The 17350-nt window shown below is 56.2% G+C and overlaps 1 protein-coding gene across 2 annotated transcripts in view; it reads left to right on the forward strand.

Moving 5' to 3' along the window:
• ADGRA2 (adhesion G protein-coupled receptor A2) overlaps positions 1 to 17350 on the forward strand; it is a 110806-nt gene that overhangs the window by 71372 nt on the left and 22084 nt on the right. For both annotated transcript variants that reach the window (XM_042840360.2, XM_005286566.4), the window contains exons 3-7: positions 12629 to 12700; positions 13081 to 13152; positions 15799 to 15870; positions 16339 to 16502; positions 16847 to 17060. In XM_042840360.2, the coding sequence (XP_042696294.2) occupies positions 12629 to 12700; positions 13081 to 13152; positions 15799 to 15870; positions 16339 to 16502; positions 16847 to 17060 (594 nt within the window). The remainder of the gene's footprint in view (positions 1 to 12628; positions 12701 to 13080; positions 13153 to 15798; positions 15871 to 16338; positions 16503 to 16846; positions 17061 to 17350) is intronic.

The following is a 17350-nucleotide window of genomic DNA, read 5'->3' on the forward strand; positions in this document are numbered from 1 at the left end:
TTTGGTGCAAGCCTGCTGTTGCTCTGCAGCTGTGATTAGATACATGCTACAATCAAGCTAATAAACCGAATGAGTTTCCTCCAAGCTTGGCGAAGAACAAAGGCTTTTTGAGACCCTGTTGACAATGGCGGTGTGCTGTTATCACATGCCTCTGGCGCCTGGGATAAGGCAGCTCCAGAAACAACTTTGCCCATAGGCAGGAGCTTTCCATTGTAGCCTTTGCGAATTTCCTGCCTTTCCCCCTCTCCAGAACTAGTGCCTAGGAAATAGCCTTATCCAGTGGGCAGGAGAATATCGCAGAGGTGCTGAGTGGCTCCACACTTCAGACTGGGACCGGATTTGTCTTTTAACGGGATCTTTGCAGCCTGCTCGTTCTGAATATTTGTGGGACAAAAAGCACTTTGCCTACATGGCTGGCTCACCCACAAGTTACGGGCTGGACGTAGGGATGGCTGGGTAAGGCTCTCTGGCCTGCATTAGGCAGGAGGTCAGACTAGATGATCCAAATGGTTCCTTTTGGCCTTAAAAATCTCTAAAATGAGCCCCTGATTAATTTGTAGGCCAGTTGTTTGATGCTCCATATAATGTGACATCTAATTCCAGAGACCCTGCAAAAGAGTGTTTCCTTCTCCTCTTGGTGATTGTGCTGACACTGCTCAGTGCAGCTGGGGTGTTGCTAGGTACATTGAGACGAGGTCAGCTCAAGTCAAATCCTGACCCTGTGCTCCAAAGGTGTGACTCTGACTTAGGCAGGCGCTTGTGTTTACTGTGTAACTCACCCGAACGCTGCTTAACCATAACATCACAGTTCTTGTATATGTCACCATAAGAGCATGTGGCGCTGAACAGACTGTGCCCAGCACAGGTTCCCTGCCCAGCAGAGCTTGCAGACAAGAGGCCTGCTCCTTCTAAACCCCTACTGACTCCATCTGGAGCAAGGCCAGCCCTGATCCCCCACTGCTGACTTGGTGGTTCCCCTTGATTGCCTTGTCTCTCCCAGGACGGGGCCTGATTTGGAGAGATCCTCTTGAAACAAGTGGGAGCTGCAGGTACCAGACCCCTCCCAGAACCAGACACTCACTGCATTACACCTGCAAGATGGAAGCCCCACTGGGAATATCCCTGTCCCCTCCCTCGCTGAGTGTCCTGGAGTCTGAGGCTCCTACGGGGGAACCAGCGGGAGAGAGCAGGTGTGGCAGAGGGGTATGAGCTCCAAAGCACAACGTATTCCCCGATTACCCAGCATAGGCTAAGCGAGGCACAGGGCCCTTGACACTGGCTCCTTTGTTAGCTGCTTCCTTTGCTTTGTCTTGTTCCTTATCTCGCTGCAATTAAATAAAACCCTTTTCTTGGCTCCCCGCAGTTGAAACCACAGAACTCATCCATCGTCTCCTCACGTCTCGGTTCCTCAGGGCGTTTCTCTTGGTTTATTAGTTTTATGGACTTGGGTCACTCTCTATTTTACTTTTTTTAAATGATTGCCAAGGCCAGGGGTTGTTCTGGCTCCAGCAGTGGAGAGAGGTTCGGGGACAATAAGCACATTCCAACTGCAGAGGAAGAGCTCAGCTGTGGGGAATGGCAGAACCAGGACGTGCTCTGGCACCGTGCATACCAGTGAGGGGCAGGATCGTATCCAGGGTGACTTGGCCCCACGGATCTCGCTAGACTTGCATTTCTTGGCTCCAGGGGCACGGTAACTAGTGGCCCGGGTGAGAGAGATTTCACCTTCTGGCTGTGGTACAAAGAAGCCAGAGTCCTAGTAACCATAGAGTCACTCAGTTCCAGCCTGACCTCCTGTATGTCACAGGCCATTAAATTCCATCCAGACAGTTACCCCGTAGTGAGTCCAGTAAGTTGTGTTTGGCTGAAGCAGATCTCCAGAAAGGCAGCCAGTCTTGGTTTGAAGAGATCAAGAGATAGCGAATCCACCACTTCCAATGGTTATTCAACCTTACTGTTTAAAAATGTGCACCTAATTTCTCATTTAAATTTGTCTGGCTTCAGTGTCCAGCCATTGAGGCTTGTTACTCCTCTTTCTGCTAGATCAAAGAGCTCTTTGTAGTCAGGATTTTCTCCTCATCAAGGTGCTTGGACACTGTAGTCAAGTCACCTCTCAATCTTCCTTTTAAGCAGCAAGACAGATTGAGCTTTTAAAGTCTCTCGCTGTCGGGCATTTTCTCCAGCCCTCGAATCATTTTTGTGGCTCTTGGCTACACTTTCTCCAATTGTTCAGCATCTTTTTTAAAATGTGGGCACCAGACCTGGACACAGTGTCGGTTCCACCAACGCCATGTACAGAGGTAAAATCACCTCCCTGCTCACTGCGCCCCTGGTTTTGTACATCCAAGGATCGCATTGGCCCTGTTAGCCACGGCATCGGGCTGGTTGCTCATGCTCAACTGCTTATCCATGGTGACCCCTGGAGCCTTGGTAGGGGGGTGTTGAGTAGAGGGATGACACAATGTCCAGCATGCTAATGAAGAGCATCAATCAATCGAAATAGAAATGCCCGGTGGAACAGAGATGGTGACTTGGGAGAAATGCGGGGACACGGAGATGGTGCACTGCTGCATGGCTCCGGGTGGGCTGGCTCATGGCAGTGTTTAGCTCAGTTCTGATCGCGCTTTACAGAACTCTTCTTTGAACTTTCTCTTCCTTTCCTCTGCCAAGGAACCGCTGGTTGTGAAAGAGGATTACAGCTGGAGACTGATGCCAGCGATTCATTGCTGTCAGTGTCCCCAGAGAGTACGGGGGTGTGAGGTGCTGTCCACACTGTCCTTGCCCAAAGAGCCTGTCATCTGCAGAGAAAAGACAGGGAAAGAGTGGGAAGGGAGTCAGAGGCACCGAGAAGGGAAGTGACTTGGCCAAGGTCACCCAGCAGATCAGTGGCAGAGCTGGGAACACAGCCCGGGTCTCCTGAGTCCCCATTCAGTACCCAGCCCGCTGAACCTCACTGCCTGGGGGAGGGAAAGAGTCTGTCTGCTGACCCCAAAGATGGGCTGGGTGCTGGGTCAGAGTGAGGGCTTCTGAGGGGCAGGAGATGCTTCAAGGCACTGCCTGCACCACGGGGGATTCTTAGGGGGCAGGAGGGGTGCAGAGTCTGGCCCCAGTAATACAGCACGTAGAGGTGTACGCAGTGCCCAGCATGTGGAGAAAACGTTTCTCAGTGCATGCTGGGAGGAGGTGACAATGTCTCTGAAGCAGCAGCATTGGGGCACCCCTGCCCAGACCAGGGGATTTTCCCAGCCCGTCCGCGGGGCTAGGTGGGATGCACTAGATGCGTCACTAGCACAGCTCCAGAGCTGTCCTGGCTGAAGAACTTCCCGACCTCTCCGGAGGGCAGCTTGATGTTGCCGAGGGAGTCATGTGGAGGTTTTTTCGGCTGCTCTCTGCTGGGTAGCCAGTGGCCGCAGGCTGGGTGTCCCCCGTCCCTCCCCTCGCTGGGAAGAGCGTGTTTGTGCTGGCCCCGGGTCAGTGGGGCTCGCAGTCCAGTTTACTCGAGTGAACTCTCCAGGCATGAGGTCAGTTGTAATGGAAATAAAGCATCATTTTCTCCCTGGCTGTGTCTCCGGGCCTGAGAGCAGAGATGTGTCTCCACTCGGGGGCCCTGCCAGGTAAAGTCTGGAGGCAGAGGGACATTTGTAAGCTGTGGTGGGCAGGAGTTTAATGGAAGATGCAGTCAAATGGAAATTGGTTCAACGCATTAAAGCTAAACTATGTGGGCAGGTTTGGGTTCCAGGGACCAACAAAATGCATGTCCTTCCACCTGGAGGGAGGCCCGTGTCTGCATGGGCCATGGAGGTACACAGCAGTGCATGGCTTTGCCTATGCTTCATCTCTTTTCCTCTGCAACAGGGTAGCTGCTTCAAACTGGAGTCTCCTCTAGGAATTTCTCCCCTCTCCAGCCTGGTGGTAGTAACAAGAGACTCATGAATCTCTATCGTGCCCTCCATCCCAAAACAAGCTACGGAAACTGCCTCACTGGCATGCAGCTGCTTCTTGAGTGGAACACAACTACTGATATGACACACACACACATACACAAAAATCTGCACATTAGCACAGGATGGGGACGGGGGAGAGAAGGATCCCGTATCCAGCTGAAACTGCGGAGGAGGTTTCATAGGTAGGATGGAATTACCCAAATTGGTGGCTTGGCCAGTGCTCTGAATTCAGTGTGGAAGGTGGCAAAGCTGTGTGGAATGTTTCTGATACTCCCTTTGGGCCTTGAGACTTGGGGTGGTGAGAGAGCTGCCGGGGAGAGGAGAGGGAGCAGCAAGCAGAGGCTGAGCCCTGTGGACTATAATGTGTTAAATACATTGCAGGCGAGTGGCTGCCGCGGCTCCTGCCCCTGGGTACAGAGAGACTGCAGAGCTGCAGGATTCTCATGGGACATAAATTATGCAATTATAGGAAATGTGATCCCTCAGCTAAGGTTACGCAGAGAGGGCTCAGGGCAGGAAATGGGACCCCGGTGCAGATGTGGCAAACAGATTTGGTACAAATGGGTGGCCAACAGCTTCATGTTACTTGAAGGGCCCAGGCCCATCTCACTCCAAGGGCAGTGGGGGGTGTCTGAGGGGTGCAGCATGGCTCTGAGTGCTGGGCTAAGGAGCTAGCCTGGCAGTGTTCTCCAGGGGGCATATAGAAGGCCCCAGTTTAAGAGCACAGGGACTAAGCTGTTTCCTTCTGTTGACATTCTCTGGGTCAGAAAGACGTTCCCTTCTCCGAGACCATGTGTGCGTGGGGAACACGCCAGAGAAGGCTCCCTGGTGGGAAGGAGGCGTCAAAGGGCTGTGACGTTGGGCACGTCACTTATGGCCTGTTTTTCAACTCTAAAACAACAAAGAGTCCTTGTGGCACCTTAGAGACTAACTAATTTATTTGGGCATAAGCTTTCCTGGACTACAGCCCACTTCATGAGATGCATGGAGTGGAAAATACAGTAGCAGGTATAAATACACAGTACATGAAAAAATGGGAGTTGCCATATCAAGTTGGGGGGTCAGTGCTAACAAGACAATTCAATTAAGGTGGAAGTGGCCTATTCTCAACAGTTGACAAGAAGGGGTGAATACCAAAGGGGGAAAAATCAGTTTTGTACTGCTAATGAGGCCAGTGGAATCAAGGTGGCCCATTTCAAACAGTTGACAAGAAGGTGTGAGTATCAGCAGCGGGAAATTAGTTTTTGTAGTGACCCATCCAGTCCCAGTCTTTATTCAGGCCTAATTTGATGGTGTCCAGTTTGCAAATTAATTCCAGTTCTGCAGTTTCTCGTTGGAGTCTGTTTTTGAATTTTTGTTGTTGAAGAATTGCCACTTTTAGGTCTGTTATTGAGTGACCAGGGAGATTGAAGTGTTCTCCGACTGGTTTTTGAATGTTACGATTCCTGATGTCAGATTTGTGTCCATTTATCCTTTTGCGTAGAGACTGTCCAGTTTGGCCAATGTACATGGCAGAGGGGCAATGCCGGCACATGATGGCATATATCACATTGGTAGATGTGCAGGTGAACGAGCCCCTGATGGTGTGGCTGATGTGATTAGATCCTATGATGGTTCCCTTTTCAACTCTGTTCAGTATGTTGGATTCAGAGTTCTTTTGAAAATCTGAACACAAGAATCACAACGGGATTGGTGGGGTGCTGGGCAGTTTTGAAACTCTAGCCTGGACTTGGAGCTGAGCCCATCTCTGGCCATTAATTGCCCCGTGCCTCAGTTTCCCACTTTATAGATGGGAAGTAGTGATACCTGCCCAGTTTTGAGTAAAGCTCTTTCCAGCTAAGTGTTGTTACTGAGTATCCCATAGCTCAAGCACACGACAGTTTTTAAAAGGATAATTTAAAGGAGGGACTTTGCACAAAAATGCAGGTGGGTTCTCCCAGGGTGGCTTTACCTTTGCTGTCCTCTTTAGTGCTGTGTGGATGGAGCAGGCCGCGCTGCAGCCAAGCACATTGGATGGGCTGGGGTGTGCGTCTCTCCCGTCGAGTTGTCTAAGCAGAGAGTGGGGAGGAGAAGCAGTAGTTTCTGAGCAGGGAAGAGCCCAGGGCTAGAGAGCAAAGAGAAATCTAAAAGCCAAGGGTTCTTAACAGGCTGCAGAACCATAACCGACCCCAGGCCGCTCCAAGGACTCTTTGAAGCAGGGTTTAATGGGAAAGCAACCTCGGGGGCTTAGGGAACTGACCCAAGCATCACCTCCCCTATCCAATGTCTGCCTCTGCCAGGCTGGGTTCCTGGGGGATGGCCTATGGCTAACAAATCAGTCCCCATGTGTAAAAGCGAAGGGGGCTGAATTGTCGATGTGGCTCTGCAGATACAGGCAGAGACGTGGATTGCTGCCACCACGCATGGAATGGAATATGCTGAAACTCCATGGTGGCTGCACTGCTGATTCAATCTGACACTGTTAGAGCAGGACCCACCCTGATCCCACCAAACCCTGGGTGTGCTTGGATCTGGATCCAGCCTTGCTCCTCCAGCTTATCTCCCCCCTCATGGGAACGTCCCTGAATTGGCCATGCTAGCCCTGGTCCAGGATTGTGGAGAGTGCCTCCCGCGTCCAGGAGGAAGGGTGCCCATCCTAGACAGTCTTACATCACTTCCATGACAGCACCGTGGCCTGCCCGTTAGGTTTTGCAGTTCTTTCAAATCCACAAGCACCAGGCTCATTAATTCCCAACAAACCGTGCTCTGCAGCACTGTTAGTGTGCATGGGGCCGTGGGTTGCTGCTCCTGCCTCTTGGGGTTTCTCACTCACTCCAGGGGCAGCCTCGGCATTTGCATTGTGCTGCCCGGACTCTGTGGGTTTCACGGAGTAGGACAAGCAGCGTGGAATGGAGCCCTATGTGCTCCCAGCAGGGCCGGATTCACTTTTTGTGGGCCTGGCGCCAAACATATTTGTGGGCCCCCATTGGGGAAATAGGACATGTGATGGGGGGCGGTCCGCAAAGCGAGGGGCCGGTTGGGGGCAATGAGATGCAGCGCAGCAGGAGTGGCCCCACTCAGCCCAGCACAAGGGCACTGTTTACAAACCCCAAACTGTTAGACGCACACTGGCCCACCCAGCCCTATGCTGCCAGTGTGCCCCTTCCACACTGCCCCCCCTGCCCAGTGCCCTGCCCTTATGCCCAGCGCCCTTTCACCCAGAGACCCCCCCCCAAAGATCCCTATGCCCAGCACCCCCAGCCTAGAGACCCCTTCCGCTGACCTCCCACCACAACTGCACAGCACCCTGCACACCATACCCCCCTGCCCAGCTCCCCCACCCACAGATTCCCCTACTGGACAGTCCCACCATCACAGCTGTACAGCGTCCCATATTCCTGAGGGAATTCTGCATCAAATTCTGTGCATAATATTTTAAAATTCTGAAATTTTTTATAATAAATAAATGTGGAAGCTCCACCACGGTAGTGGGGAGCACAGGCCACTGGCTGCATGGAGGTGGGAGAATACCCTGCAGCCTCCCCCACCCCCCTGGGACAGGGACTTGGCAGTGAGACTGAACCTGACCCTGACACAGCACAAGGGCCAGGCCTGCCACAGAAACACCCTGGGGCCCTGCCCCTTTTGTGCCAGGCGCACCAGATGTGGGCAGGGAGGCTCAGCCCGGCAGCAGGATCCAAGTGCAGAGGGACTTAGTGTGGGGGTATCCAGATGGGGGTAAGAGGGTTCTGGGGGGGGGGTAAGAGGGTTCTGTGCGGGGGGTAAGAGGGTTCCGTGGGGGACAGTCTGGGTGCAGGCATCTCAGTGCGGGATCTGGATGCACAGGGAGGTGCCAGGTGCAGGGGCAATGGGAGTCTGCAGGGGGGACCAAGTGAAAGTGGTTGGAGCTCAGTGGGGGCGGGGAGTCTGGGTGCAGGGGAGGTGGGGTTGTTGTGCTTAAAGTAGTGCACAGGATCTTTTCAGGGGGAATAAGGCAAACGCCACATTCATTGGGAATACATGCATCAATCAACACTGTATCATATGCGTATTATCTATATTACACTCATGCACTCACATAAACACACACAAACACACTCCGTCTTGTTGTTGTTACCAACTAGTTGCTCCCCTTCACTGGCCAGGTGAGTTAGATAGGGGCGGGGTGGAGGCGGGCTTCTGCCGATCCGGATCGATGCTCCGATGTTGACAAGACGAGACCCAGAGTCCTCTGCAAGACACCTCACATTTATAGCAGCTTCACTCACATGCAAATCTGTACCAGATTCAAAATCTGTTTCTGTGTCAGTTGGTCCTTTGTGCTGCTTCCTTCTGTGTGTTGTCCCAATGCTGTTCAAATAAGGTGTTTCCAAAAGAAGGTGCTTGCTTCTAACCCCCCTCCCCAGAGGCCGTCAATATGTCTGCTCTTCTTTAGTGAGCCCACTTGACAAGTTTTATTGTCCTTGGGTCTAGCTTCCATCCCCTCTCCAACTAGCTGTCTGGAGGTGCCTGCCTTCCACGCCTTGCTCATTCACACCTCATTCATTCAACACGGGCAATTGATTAAGCGGAGGGGGCGGGGGGGGGGGAGAGATCTTATTCTACTCCTAGCAAAAAGACATTTTTCTTCTACTTTAACTATCCTTAGGGACTATAACATTATACCAAGGCTTAACACAAAGTTTTCTATAAGTTTTTCTACATAGGGATCTGATACAAAGTTCCTATATCAAAGGACTTGATACAAAGTTGTATGAAAATAGCTTAATACAGGGTTATATGAAGAGGCATAATACAAAGTCATATGAAAGTTAGAGGTTATATATGGATAGGCTTAATACAAGGTTATATGAAAGTTATGTGAAGATGCTTAATACAGAGATTTATCTACAGGGTTCATTTGGGTGGGGGTGTAGGTGGTTGGGGCTCAGTGGGGAGGGTGTCTGCGGGGGGCTCATCGGGGTGGTACAGATGCAGGGGAGGTGGGGCTTGTCAGGGTGAGGATTTGATGGGCCTGCTTAACAGGGGAGCCCCAGCTGCTGCCAAGGGGATCCGCATGCTGGGCCCCCGTTTCCCCTATCCCAGGGATCGGCAACCTTCAGCACGCAGCCCACCAGGGTAAGCCTGGCGGTCCGGGCCGGTTTCTTTACTTGCTGCGTCCGCAGGTTCGGCCGATCGCGGCTCCCACTGGCCGTGGTTTGCAGCTCCAGGCCAATGGAGGGCTGCGAGAAGCCACGGCCAGCACATCACTCATCCTGCAGCCCCCCATTGGCCTGGAGCGGCGAACCGCAGCCCGTGGGAGCCGCGATCGGCCGAACCTGCGGACGCAGCAAGTAAACAAACCGGCCCGGCCCGCCAGAGGGCTTACCCTGGCGGACCGCAGGCCGAAGGTTGCCGATCCCTGCCCTATCGCCTTCTCTTCCCCACCCCATGCCCCTTCCCCACCACTCCATCTCCTCCCCATCCCAACCCCTTCCTTCCCCACTGCCTGTCCCCCTGCCCCTGCTTCCCCTATCCCCTTCTCTTCCCCATCCCATGTCCTTTCCCACCACTCCATCTCCTCCCCATCCCACCCCCTTCCTTCCCCATTGCCTCTGTCCCCCTGCCCTGCCTGCCCCACGACGGGCACTCACTGTTGTACAAGATGAACGATGGCTCCCAGCACACAGAAGGGAGCTCAACCAGCACTAGGACCCAGAAGGTGGTGTGTGTCCAGCTGCAAAGTCCCCTGCAAAGTCAGCCTGGCTGTGCAATTCTGCAGTCAGAGTAGGTATGTTCGTTCCAACCCCCCACCCGGCCCCACCCCACCTCTTCGCTGCCTCCTCTCACTAGGTGAGCATGGTGGGCCCTCCCTCCTGCCCGCAAACAGTTGATCGAAACAGCTGATTGGGGCCGCAGGGAGGGGCACGGGAAGGGAGCAAGCTGTGAGACGAGGTAGGGGAGGGGAGCTTGGCTGCCCTACTGTAGGGTTACCATATTTCAGCGAGCAAAAAAGAGGACGGGAGGAGCCCCGCCCTAGCCCCGCCCCTGCCCCTCCCACTTCCCGCCCCCCCTGACCTCCCAACCCTCCCCCCGTTCCTTGTCCCCTGACTACCCCCTCCTGGGACCCCTGCCCCTAACTGCCCCCCAGGACTATCTAAGCCTCCCTGCCTCTTGTCCCCTGACTGCCCCAACCTTTATCCACACCCCCACCCCCCAGACAGACCCCTGGGACTCCCATGCCCCATCCAACCACTCCCCACCCCCTGACAGCCCCCCCCCCAGAACTCCCAACCCATCTAAACCCCTCTGCTCCCTGTCCCCTGACTGCTCCGATCCCTCTCCGCACTCCTGCCCCCTGACAGCCCCCCCCAGAACTCCCAACCCATCTAAACCCCTCTGCTCCCTGTCCCCTGACTGCTCCGATCCCTCTCCCCACCCCTGCCCCCTGACAGCTCCCCCCCAGAACTCCCAGCCCCCTACCCCCCCCCGCTCCTTGTCCCCTGACTGCCCCCTCCTGGGACCCCTGCTCCTAACTGCCCTCCAGAACTCCACCCCCTACCTAAGACTCCCTGTTCCTTGTCCCCTAACTGCCCCCTCCTAAGACCCCCCCCCCAACTGCCCACCAGGACCCTACCCCCTACCTGTACCCTGACTGCCCAAAACTTTCTCCACTCCCCCCAAAAAGCCCCCCCCCCGTTTCTTGACTGCCCCCTCCAGAACCTCCCTGCCCCTTCTCCTGCCCCCCCTTACCCTGCTGCTCAGAACAGGGTGTTGGGCTCTGTGCGAGCCGGACACGTGGCTAAGCTCCCCAGCACAACAAAACCCGGTCCCTGGCCCTGCACAACAAAACCCGGTCCCTGGTCCGGACCGGGTTGCAGGGGAGAGCTGCCCTTGTATCAGCACAAAGTGCTCTCGCTCCCGTTTTGCTACGCTGCATGGCAGAAACCGCTCCCAGTTGCAAAAGGGGAGGGCTGCACTTTGTGCTGAGACACTTGCTCAGAATGCAGGGCGGAGCTCCTCTCCAGCTGCTCCGGAGTCCAGCCCGGGACTTTCCTGCAGCCCTCCCAGCCACTCGCTCTGCTGTGCCGGGGGAGGGGGAAATCCCGGACATTGTGAGTGCTTTACAAATTCCCCCCGGACGCTATTTTTAGCACAAAAAGGAGGACATGTCCGGGTAAATCCGGACAAATGGTAACCCTACCCTACTGCAGCAGGAGCCTCGGTGCCAGGAGCACCAAGCTTCTGCCCCCCGCAGGAGAGAGCAGGGGGGACAGAGAAGAGTGGCCCTGGCTGGGGCCCCCCTGGAGTATGGGCCTGGCCCCATGGCAAATCCGCTATTGGCTCCTAGCGACATCACTCGCCGTGTCTTGGGATGTGACAAACCGTCAGCTGGTCCTGGGATGCACACCTGTATGGAAGGACGCCCTGGACTGTTTTACACGTGGGGACACCGAACACGCACGCATGGCCCGCTCGGCCAGTGAGGGGCTGGTGGGCAGACCCTTGTCTGCTGCCTCCTCTGCAGAGAGTCTGCAAGCGCTCGTGAGCACAGAGCGAGGCCCTGGCATTTTCCCCTCCTTCCAACCAGCAGGGAGCTGTAACAGTTTCCAACCTCGCTCCCTGTTCCCTTTTGAGCGATAATTAGAGAGCGATTGAATTGAAAGCTGCTAATGAGGTTCCTGCCCAGCACTTTGCAGCCCTGGCAACTCCTGGCTCTGATTGGCTGGGGAATCTAAACCCGCAGCAGGGACAACAATAGGGTCCCTTTCTGCTGCCCGTCCATGCAGGATCTCAAAGCACTTTCCCCCCACGTGGCTGTGTTCCCAAGAGGTTTATGTGCCCTGCCAGGCTGGTTATCCTGCCTGGCTAGCGTGGTGCAGCCGTTATGAAGGGTGTGCAGGCTCCTGCTCCCTTGGATAGCAGTGCTGTGAAGTGGAGCCGCGAGGGTCCTGACACCCGTACTGGATAATGGGGCCGGCTGTAGAAAAAGGCACCAGAGGAGTCCAGGTCAAGGTTATTTCAACCCTATCGTCTCTCTCAGACCTGTTCATCCGGCATGGCCCGAGATCCGCCTGGGCCCCGGGGTTCCTTCTGCCCCCTCCCGGGGGGAATGTCCTTGCCAACTCCTCCCCTCCAGGCAGGCCACTTGCTGATCAAGATACGTGCTTGGCTGCTGGGAGTGGCAAGGGGTCTCCGGCAGGCACCGCTGTACTGCCCTCATTCCGGATATTCCCACGTGAATCGAGCTAGGGTGGAGGGGGTGCCAGTCCAGTTCCTCGCGGACAGGCGCCCGCCTCATAAGCGGTGCCACCACACAGGGCACTGATGTCCCAGCCCCATTTTTCAGCAGCCTGGGAAGTCTCTGGAAGTTCTTTTCCCATCATAGAGAAGGTGAATGGATGAAGCCGTTGCTGGCATCAGCGCATCATCCCACTACCCTTGGGCAAGTGGAGGAGGGGGCCCCTCCAGGCATCCCGGCCTCGGACTGTGGCATTGGCTAGGCGTACCAGGTGTTTGCCAGCTGGTGCCATGGCTGCCTGTCCAAGGGACCTTCCAGCGCTGTTTGCACCAAGTCTGGGCTCCCCTGAGCTGGGTCGACACCACTTGGGGGGAGTGATCTGCCAGGAGCACTGTGCTAGGCTGCTCTGCCCCCCACCAGGATATGGAGCCTCCTGCCGGCCACTGGCTTCCTTTCTATCTACTTTCTCTCTCTCTTTCTCCAGGGACCTCAAGAACAACTTGATCAGCACGATCCAGCCCGGCGCGTTCCTGGGCCTCTTGGAGCTGAAGCGCCTGTAAGTGGCCCGGGCCCCTGGTTCACTCTTCTGGGAGAGTCGAGCCTGCCGCTGGCTCGTGGGCGGGGGCCGGTGCACAGACCAGACCCCCTCCACGCAGGGTCCCCTCTCTGCGCCCCCAGCCTGGGCTTTGAAACAGCCCGACTCCAGGAGCTACCTGTCCTGCTGCTTCGCCCCACACACCAGGCAGGTGCTGAGCTCCTCCAGCAGTGGGCGCACTCACAGCAGCTGCCCCGCTCTCAGCAGTGCCTGAATCCTGTCAGTTGGTTCGTTTATACAGCGCTGCTCCAAGCAGCACCGGAGGCTCCCCCCAGCAAGGCACAGCCGGCACCGGCTTCCAGCGCTCACACAGCTCTTATGTCCCTTCTGCTTGTTTCCAGAGACATCTCCAACAACCGCATCGGCTGCCTCAGCGCCAGCGTCTTCCAGGGACTCGCCAACCTCCTCCGGCTGTAAGTACCCAGGAGGGCCCGTGGGAGGGGTGTGGCACTGACGGGGGGCTCCCTGAAGGGCACCTGCCTGCAGGCACAGCGCTGGCCAGGGGCTTTCGGCTGTTGCGGAGCAGGACCCCCACATTTGCTCTGCCGGTCTTGCCCTCGTTCCCCTTTCCACCCGGCAGCAGGACCCTCCTCTCTGCTAGCGAGGGATGGAGCAAAGACTAGCCTTTCCTGCCGCTCCATCTCGCTACCACCAGCTCTTAGCCTGGGACAGCCTGGCCCCCACCAGCCAGAGCCTAGCAATAGACACACTCCAACTCCTAAGTCCCCTGAGCGTCCCCCGGCCATGTCCAGCCCCTGTTCCACTGGGCACTCACCGAATTACCAGCCCTGCTGTTCCCAGTTTACCGGTTACACCCGAGACTACAGCTCGGCGTCACACTCCGCACTTAGGTTGTTTACAGAGGGAGCCTGTACAAGTTTATTTAATGAGGAGCAGAGATGCCGATGAGAGAAAACAGGATGTTGAAAACAAAGGGTTACACATATACACTAAAAGCATCACATGCCTGCGAGAACCTAAACTTAGCTGATAGGATGTTGTTATGCCAGAAGAGGAAACGCTCACTCGACATCCTTCCAGTGTGTAACAGGCAGACTTGGCTGGGAGCTTCTGTTCGTGAAGAAAGCCCACTGCTTACTTCCTAGGCGATGCTACCAGGGTGTCCCCGTGCAACCCCCGAGAGATCAAAACAACCCTTTGATTTTTGTTCTGGAATTGGGCGCCCTCCCGAGGTTCCTCCCTGTAGATGTGCAATCTCCCGTTGGTTTCTGAACTGCGATTAGCTGGTGGCTCAGGAGGCAGAAGGGGATCCATTGGGAAGTATACAGTGCATCTGACCCAGCTGATAGATAAGCACCTCCTGCTCGTCAGGAAGGACCATGGGTCATCTCCCAGTGCCCTGCTTTAACTCCCAGCCTTACGAACGTCATTTCCAGGATAGGTCCGTAACTCCGTAGCTGTTAATGTCCCCTTATCCTTTTGCCATGGCTGTGGTGGCCAGTGTGTTACTGGCTCTCTGTAGAGACCTCACATGCCCTCTTCAGTGAATTATTGTGCACATAACTGACCCAGAGATCCCTAAAAAACTCTGTGCACCCTCTACGCCCTCAGGGTCACAGGGACACTAGCCCACCCAGGGTGCTGTCATCTCTGATCTTCAGCCTCTCTTGGATTTAGACACGTGAGCGGGAGTCTGGATTGTGGGGAAGAAAGGAGGAGAGAGACCCCTGCCCCTCAGCCAGCCACTCCTTGGCCGCTCCCAGCCTCCCCCCGCAGCCTGCCCAGCCGCCTGCTTGCCCAGTGGCTCCATTAGCTCTCCGGGTCCCAAGCACAGAGTGGCTTAGCTCCTGGGGGCAGACGCTTCGGAGCAGCTCCTGCCGGAGAATGCGTGTGACGATGGCTGAATGGTCTGTCTGCCAGGCGAAGGTAGCACTCAGCGCGGAGCTCATTAAAGGCCCTTGCTGCTCAGCCTGTCGTGTGGGCTCCTCTGTCCCCACCTGTCTGGGGAGCTCATTAAGTGCAGCTTGGGGATTGTGTGCATTCTTGATCAAAGTGAGCTTTAAAACCCCAAGACACAGCGGCAAGCGGGGCCGGGCCTCTTGTTTTCGCTTTTCTCCATAAAAGCAGGCCAGGGAGGGGGGCTAAGCCGGAGAACAAAAGCTGAGCGGGACTGAAATGGCTGGAGAGATTCTGGGGGGAATTGGATTAAAGCAAAAAGCAAACTTTTGCCCTGAGTTTTCAGTGTGCATCTCTGTATAATCCGTGATGCTAGCGTGTTGAGAGAGTTTGTAAAGTGAGAGGGAGTAACTGAGCCCCAGGACTCCTGGGTTCTCGTCCCAGCACCTGAGGACTGGGCGTCAAGACTCCTGGCCTTACACTTTCCAAAGTGACTAGTGATTTTTGGGGCCCACATGAGACCTAAAGGGCCCTGGTTTTCAGAGGGCAGATACTCAGCACTTCCAGCATGTCAGGCCCTTTTAAAATATGTCTCATCGGACTCCCAGAACACTTGTGACGAGGTAGGCCCTTGGGTTCTATTTCTGGGCCTGCCTCAGACGGTGTCCCCGCTCTGTGCCTCAGTTTCCCATCTGTAACATGGGGATAATGGTGGTCGCCCCCTCACAGAGGGAGTAGCAAGGTGAGGCTGAATGATGGTTTGAGGTGGTTGGGCTCCATACAGGGTGAGCTGGGGCGAATTACACAGGAGATGATCTGTGGAGTGTTCTGGCTCTATGGAACTCAGGGTGTTTATTGTGTCCAGTAGCCCTGCAATGGGCCAGGTGCCGTATGAACACAGCTCCCCGTCCCTGCACCAAAAGCTCTCTTTAAGGTCCCAGTTCAGCAGCCTTAGCAATTGAGGCAAAAGCTGTCACATGCTCCCTGGAGCCAGGAGCTTTCCCGCCCCGGAGTGAGGTGTGGGGGAGGCAGAAGTGTGGGGAGACCAGGTTTTGCAGTCTCTGGAAATACCCATTCCCTGCCCTGGCTCTGCGCCGGGAGATGTTTGCACTGGAACTTGGCTTGGTGCATTTGCCCAGCAGGTCAGAGCGCGTCAGCCAAACCTCTGTCACCTCCAGCCCGGTTCTTGTCTCCTCTCACAGGAATGTGTCAGGGAATATTTTCTCCAGCCTCCAGCCCGGCGTCTTTGACGAGCTGCCGTCTCTGAAAGTCGTGTGAGTATTTCGCTGAGAGGAAAGGGCGCGTCGCAAGGCCCCCTCACCAGGGAGAGTCGCCCTGGCCAGCAGGGAGCTGAGCACAGAGCCCTGCAGGGACCAGGCTCACACCCAGTGCCCTGCAGATGAGGTGTGCTCACACATGTGTGCTCTGGCAGTTACACGTGTGTGCAGACTGGCACGGGGACAGCAGTATGCATAGCTGCCCATATCCTGCCGCGACGGGTACACCCTCTGTGTGCTGCTCCGGTGACGCTCCGGCCACCTGCAGTGAGCGTCGGGGGGGGACAGGCCTCCCCTTCGAGGCCTCGTGCTGTTACCTGTCCCAGCACGGACCCCGGTGGCCAGCAGTCCCCAGCCACTGAAGCATGGGGGTCCTGGCAGCAGCTGGACTCACTCTGCCAAAACCCGTCTCTGTGGGGCCTCTGCCCTCCCTGACTCCAGCCCCTTGGGGTTTGCCTCTTCCAGTGACTTTGCCACCGAGTACCTGACGTGCGACTGCAACCTGCGCTGGATGCTGCCCTGGTCCAGGAACCGCTCGGCTCAGATCTCCGACAAGACGCTGTGCATCTACCCCAGCCCCCTGCATGCCAAGCCGCTGAGGAGCGTCAGGGAGAGCCAGCTGCAGTGTGGTGAGGCAGCCTGGCCTTGAGCAGCACTCCCGGAGGGCAGGGCGTGGGCAGCGTAGAGTTTCTGAGGGCCAGCCCCTAAGCCGTCCGTCAGGCCTCTGACTGCCAAGGCCCTGGATAACCCCTCAGCTCACCGCGGGCCTAGTGCCAGCCGGGCTGGTGGTTTCTGTGGCGTGGATGCCAGTCTGGCTAGGGATGGGACTGAGACCGCCTCCAGCCTGTGGATCATGACCCACAGGGGCCTCCGGTCATGACCGACCCAGGTGGGCTGGGCACCGCCGGAGGGGGCTCCCTGCCCTGCCGGGGAATGAGGTGGCTCACCCAGGTATCTCGGCCCTTTCCCACAGTGGGCGCTCCGGAGCTGCACACCCACCACCTGATCCCTTCGCTGCGGCAGGTGGTGTTCCAGGGCGACCGCTTGCCCTTCCAGTGCACAGCCACCTACCTGGACAGCAGCACCCGCATCCTGTGGTACCACAACCGGGTGCTGGTGGAGGGGGATGAGCAGACTGGCATCATCCTGGAGGAGAGTCTCATCCATGACTGCACCTTCATCACCAGGTACGGCGCGGGCTCCATCCTGCCCGGGGTGCTGGCCTGGGCGCTGGGCAGCGAGTCATAGGCACTGGGGGCTCTGTGGTGCAGCCAGTGTACCAAGCTGCTCTGGGCAGGGGCCCGTTCCCAAAGGCTCAGCTCAGCCCTGGCCAGGGGTCGCTCTGGACCTTGACAGCTCCTGCTGAAACCGAGCCCACAGGAGCTGGGATTCCGGTCTAAGCCTCACCTGGGGTGGGGGCTGGGATCCCGGTGCCTAACTCCCCCAGGTTCCTTTATAAATCCCAGCTGGGATTTTT

This window comes from Chrysemys picta, chromosome 2, assembly GCF_011386835.1.
Source record: "Chrysemys picta bellii isolate R12L10 chromosome 2, ASM1138683v2, whole genome shotgun sequence".
Lineage (NCBI taxonomy): Eukaryota > Metazoa > Chordata > Testudines > Emydidae > Chrysemys > Chrysemys picta.